Source organism: Chiloscyllium plagiosum, chromosome 17 (genome assembly GCF_004010195.1).
Source record: "Chiloscyllium plagiosum isolate BGI_BamShark_2017 chromosome 17, ASM401019v2, whole genome shotgun sequence".
NCBI classification, from domain to species: Eukaryota; Metazoa; Chordata; class Chondrichthyes; order Orectolobiformes; family Hemiscylliidae; genus Chiloscyllium; species Chiloscyllium plagiosum.
The window spans coordinates 22,072,341-22,078,606 of record NC_057726.1 but is presented as its reverse complement, the minus strand read 5'-3'; the positions used below and the strand labels follow the sequence as shown (position 1 = coordinate 22,078,606).

The 6,266-nt window shown below is 42.5% G+C and overlaps 1 protein-coding gene across 1 annotated transcript in view; it reads right to left on the bottom strand.

Moving 5' to 3' along the window:
- Positions 1-3,395: 3,395 nt before the first annotated feature.
- Positions 3,396-6,266, bottom strand: part of LOC122558266 — an 18,552-nt gene continuing 15,681 nt past the window's right edge. The window contains exon 3 of the mRNA XM_043706653.1: positions 3,396-4,342. Coding sequence (XP_043562588.1) covers positions 3,411-4,244 — 834 coding nt within the window. The 5' untranslated portion in view covers positions 4,245-4,342 and the 3' untranslated portion in view covers positions 3,396-3,410. The remainder of the gene's footprint in view (positions 4,343-6,266) is intronic.

Genomic DNA, 6,266 nt, shown 5'->3' with positions numbered 1-6,266 from the left:
CTTAACCGGCTCTCTTTGTTTTTAAATTCACTCATAGGACATGGTCAACACTGGCTGGACACCTTGTCAGTGGTAAGCAGGACATGAACCATCCAGTCTAATCACAGTTCCCAGTGTTTGGTCTGTGGCCTTACAATTACTGTACTTGAGATGCAATCCCAGAGACCCATGAATGAATAAAAAGAAATGCTTTCAGCATAAAAATTCCAGAGGTGAGTGTGTCTTCCTTTGACATCAGGGCTGTATTTGACCAAGTTGGGCATTGTCCTAGTAAAAAATGGGCAAAGCAGCTCGCTTGACTGGCACCATAATCCACAAACATCCACTCCCTCCACCACCGATGCTCTGCAGCAGCATCTATTTTAAAAATACGCTGAAGAAAATACTTTCCAAATCCACACCCACTTCCATCGAGAAAAAAAGCAGCTGATACACGTTTAGTCTCCAAACCACACTCAATTCTGACTTTGAAATAAATCACATTCCCTCAGTATCGCTGGGTCAAAATCCTGGAATTCCTGTTGTAAGGGCATTGTGGATCAACTTACAATACATGGACTGCAGCAATTCAAGAAAGCAGCTCACCCCCACCTTCTCAAGGGGCAACTAGAGATTAGCCAACCATTACTCTCATTCCCTTGAATTAAAACAAAAATTGGAAATACCAGTAACACAAAGTCTTTGTTCTTTCCTGGGATGTGGACGTCCTTGGGAGGGTCAGCATTTGTTGCCCATCTCCAATTCTTCAACAGAGTGTCTTGTTCAGCCATTTTTGAGGGCAGTTAAGAGTTACTGTAGGCCTGGTGTCACACGTCAGGCAGACCGGGTAAGGATGACAGAGTGCTCTCACTAAACAATAGCAGTGAAGCAGATAGGTTTTGACAACAATCCGACAATTACCCCTTTCTGACTATCACCAGGACAACTTTTCAATTCCAGCTCCACTTATTAATTGAATTCAAATTCCACCAGATTCCGAAGTGGGATTCAAACCCATGTTTCCAGAGGATTAACCTGGGCTTCTGAATTACTGCAGCAGTGACATTATTGTTTTGTCACTGCCTCCCCTAAAGTGACATTGAAAAAGCAGGTGCAACAGAGATGGAGAAGCTGGGAGAATGGGACAGAAATCAGGATGTGGAGAAGTGCAGTCAGGGTAGCTGTGGGAGGTCATGGGTTTACAGAATCTAACTTAATGAAGAATGTTTTCAGAACAACTGCATAGCTTCTTTTTCTGCATTAACGCCTGCACATTTAACGAGCTCTTGGCGAATAAGGTGCATGAATACATTCTTGATGTTATATTTTGCTCTCCAAAACACAGAATTCCTCACAAAGCGAAGGGGACTGGGTTGTGAAATGGGTATGCACTGCCAGAAGAAATGACACTTCCCATTGATAATTACTTTCATTAATCTGTAGCTGATGCACCCAAGTGGGCATTGGATGATTATTTAGATATAAATAGTGTGCAAGTGTATTGGGAGAAAGTAGGAGATTGGGACGAGGTAATGATGCTTATTTGAAGAGCGGTTGGAGGCATGATTGACCAAAAGTCCTCCTCAGTACACTAAGAGTTCTGTGACAAGGACAGCAAATACTTGGAAGACGACTACCTGCAAATTCTCTCACCAGCACCACTCTCCCCTGAGTACTTATGAGAGTTTAGAAGAATGAGGGGCCACCTTATTCTAAAAAAGATTCTTCAAGGACTTGACAGGGTAAATGTGGAAAGGTTATTTACCCTTGTGGAGAGCCTAGGACCAGAAGGCATAATTTCAGAGTAAGGTTCACACATTTAAGACAGGAATGCCTTCTCTCAAAGGGGACTGAATGTGTGGAATTCTTTACTGCAGAGGGCTGCTGAGGCTGAGACAGACACATTTTTAATTAGAAATGGAATCAAGGGTTATGGGGAAAAGGCAGGAAAGTGGAGCTGAGGATTATCAGATCAGACATGACCTTGATGAATGGCAGAGCAGACTTGATGGGCTGAACAGCCAACTTATGTTCCTCCATTTTCCAGGTGCTGGATTGTTTGAAGTTTTCAGGATTAAGATTTGCATCAGGATGAGGACTGCTGCTAATATGGACCAAAAGCCAGTAAACACAATCAAGATGCCTAAAAGAAAATCTGATTGACTGGCAGAGCGGACTCGAAAGGCTGAATGACCAACTTTGACTACAATGCAAAATTTTCTCAGAGTTTAAAGATTTCTCCTCGACTACAAGCTGGAAAAATAGCCCCTCATCAAAATGCAACTGACAATAGGTTTGTGCGATCGAGTTACTGATATCACAAAACGTAGGTATTTTCCAATCAACCTGTTCAGGGATTTATTACACACCTCTGGAGAAGGTGTTCTGGATCCTGAACCCAGGTCCCTGGCTCAGAGGCAGGGACACTGCCACTATGCCACAATAGCCCTCTTCACCACAAAACGTAACATGGATCTACGACATTCTCAGACCTGCTGAAAAAAAAATCATTCTTCAAACTTCCAATGGCCAAAAACCCAACCCATTCAATCTTCTCTTGTAAGATGAGCAGAGAAATGAGTCGGGTGAAACTTCTCTGAACTGCTTCCAGGAAAATTCCACACACAGATCATATAATTATGATGTTGTCGTATGCTCCTCAGAGCAGGGGAAAATAGAGGCTATCCCAGGAAATCAGTTTTGCTTCATAGGAACTGCTCTCCACTCTGAACTCATTCTCATATTGTGTGTCTTAGACACAGTGGAAAAAAGGACTTTTAAGATAGATTATTTTCTCTTAAATGGTCATACGTCTATGGAACATTCCTCCCTGGTGAGCAGTGGAGGTTGGGCCATTGAATATATTCAAGTCTGAATTGGACAGATCTTTGATAGACAAAGAAGCTTGGTGGGGTGCTCAACAGCGTGGGTTCAATTCCCACACGGGCTGAGGTTACCATGAAGGACTCTCCTTCTCAATCTCTCCCCTCACCCAAGGGGTAGTGACCCTCAGGTTAAACTACGACCAATCATCTGTCTCTCTATTCTAGTAGGACTATGGCGACTTGATAAGAGTCATGAGCGGGCAGGCCGGGGGGAACCACGACCAGATTAGTCATGAACAGAGCAGCATGGATGGGCTGAAAGGCCTACTCTTTCTCCCAAGTCCCATGCTCCTATTTATGAAAAGAGGCTTCAAAATAGCCTCTCACTGCCTGTCAGGTGCTTTGAGCTGCCGAGGGGCTGTGCAAGGAGAATATATTAAATTTAATTAGGGCAGAGGATGGAATAAAGCAATAACACACTTAAAACTAACACTTCAAAAAGTGATTGCCCTAAAATAAATAGACATGGTAATTTCCTAAATGCTTTTAAACTGACAGCGACTTTGACAAAGCACAAGTCATATCACAGGTGTTTTTTTCTTAAATTCAAAAGTTGGTTGTCGAACTCTGTGATGAACTTATCAACCTATGATTGCAAAGCATTACCTGGTTTGGTGAAATGGTTATTGATGGAGTGGTCTCAAGCTGATCAGCAGATTCCTGAACCAAGGATTCCTGAAAATCGGTTCTATGCAGAATCACAGTCTGGGAACCTACAGGATTAGAGGAGCGAACACAGAGTCTTTTTGATGATGGAGGAACCGTTTCATCCGGGTGCAAAGGTTCACAAAGACTGGAGTTGACGACTTGCTCCACTTTCACCCCCACAATCTCTTTGTCGTGGTGTTGCAGTGCGTATGGGCATGATTGCTGCTGGCGTGGCCCATTAACATCCTGGGGAGATCGGTGAGGAGCCAGCCTGCTGCCAATACCTGCAATGCTGCTGAGTGTGGCTATGGAGACTGCCCCTATGCAGTGATTGGTGTACGTCTTAGAGAGCTTGGCAGCCTTGGACAGCATCTGCATACGAGTGCCCAACAAGTTCTTGCCGATAGCTTTGTTCTCATACCAAGTCACGTCAACTTCACTGCAATGATCTCTGGGTCTTTGAAAGAAAGCCTTACAGAGGGGGTTGCGTTTCGAAACATACTTGACAAAACTTGCGTAAGGGCAGAACTCTGTGCCTGTTTCATACATCCTAGGGAAGTTCTCCTCATCGTTCACCATTCTCTTCTTGCTCCAGGTTATGGAGCGAGATTTATGGTATGGTCCACAAGCTTTGTAATAGACAAATCTTCGCCCATCCTCATCAGTGGCCAAGCCAAAGGAATCCTCCTCCAATTCTCTCTGGTTCTCCCTCCCCCTTGTGCAGAAGTACATGCAGATCTCGAACCAGACTTTATTGAGCAACCCAAACGGGGTGTTGGTATCGAAGGCGCTGGATGTGTAGAGTTTCCTCAGATCGGACCTGGTGATAGGGATTTCACGACATGATTGGTCTTGATGACATGATACAGTAATTGTTGGGAAAAAGATAAGAGTTCTTTTTTTTCTAAAAAAAAGATAATCACTAGGTGCTAATCAATACTTGCGCTACACCATTTCACTTTCCTGCACAGGTCCATGTAGTGTGCTTGTAAATAGGTGCCTACAGGAGGGAACATTACAACGCTTTAAGTACACTATTGCAGATTGCAGTTTGATTCTGACAGAACCACTCAATGTACAACAAAGGCACCCATTAGCATCCAAAATGGCCATAGTAGACTGACACCCATCCCAGACTGACACCCATCCCAGTTTCCCTTGAACATCCAGAAACCTGCACATTTATTATAGAGCAGCAGTATTTGGCCAGGTGCTAATGGGTTGAGAAAGAATACTTTGAAATCATGGTACTTCACGCATTGTCATGTGTTGATCTGGCATGATAATCACATCTTATGATTATCACAAAACGGAAACAAAGGTTGACCTTGGCTGTCGTATCACGGTATTGGAATACTTGGATTTTACAGGGACATTTATAAAAGAATAAAAATCAGCCAATTTTAGGTAATTATGGATGCATCTCCGGAACAGTTTTAATATCAAAATTTCTGTAACTATTCCATGATTAATCTCAATGTTACTTCCCACAAACTCTGGGGTTTTTATCTTGCACATTTCCATCAGGACTCAAAAGGTATCAGTTATCTATTTTTCCCCTTGACACCATTTTGGGAGGGAAGGGAATTAATATTTTTGACAATTTGAAGACTCATTATAAAACTTTGTAGGTGGTCAGAGATTCTCGTATACATTAATGCTTAAACTATTCAAAATATTTAAACCCCATCTATTAAATGCTTGTTTCTTGCCTGCAGACAAAGAATAATTCAATATTTCTCATTTCAATAATAGTAGCATGCTGTGTTGATTCAATACCGAGAAAAAAAAGAAACCTTCAAATTTCAATCCCACTCAAACGACTTTATTAAAAGTGAATTGGACAGACGGTTAGAGGTTGTGTCTCCTTCATGTAACAAAACATTTTTAAAAAATTGTCTAAAAAGGGCAGAACAAAAGAAAAACATTAACTCACAAATCGTATCATGAGGAAACACCGAATGATTAGCACTAATTTGCACTGAGGGCGAGGATTGGCAACCAAGTACTGGCATAAAATCAATAAGGTTCACCACAAGAGAGAATGGTCAGGGTTAAAGTTAGGGAGTCAGTGCACAGGCTGAACTTAGCAGTTGGAATTTATTGTCTGCACGTGTGTTGTTATTAATCTGTGCACCCACAATTAACTCAGGGCAATTTAAAAAAGAAAAAAAAACATGCAGACAGAGCCCAAAGGTTCAACTGCTTAATAGTACCACAGAATCCTAGGAGGCCATTTGTCCCATCAAGTGAAATGTGTGGCCGGACAAGTAAGCATCCAAACCAATCTTACGTTCCAGCTCTCTGTCCACCATCAAAGGTTTTTTGAACCACAAGGAGGGTACCTGTCTCCATTACCACCTGCAGGCAGTAGTGTTCTAGAACCTGCTAGGTGGGGGAGAGAAACAAAACTCTACTCAAAACTTGTCATCGTTAATCCATGCAGCCCTCAAAACCCTTTACCCTGAGATTTATACCAATGACTCTGAGCTCACGTAAAGGGTGACCCTTCCCAATTTGACGTCAACCATTTTTCTTTTGTGACTACTTTGCAGGGGCAATAACAAAAGCAAAAGTTTTCCAGAATCATCCCTAGATGTGTGAAGTACACATGAAAAAGAAAGAAGTGACGCATGTTCCCTTTTTCAGGTTGGGGAGGGGGGGGGAATAAGCAGCTCTCAATATTTAATAAAGCCAGGTGGCAAGGGTTAATCACCCTGAGGGAGATTTGGACCCCTAAATGAGGAAGGGATT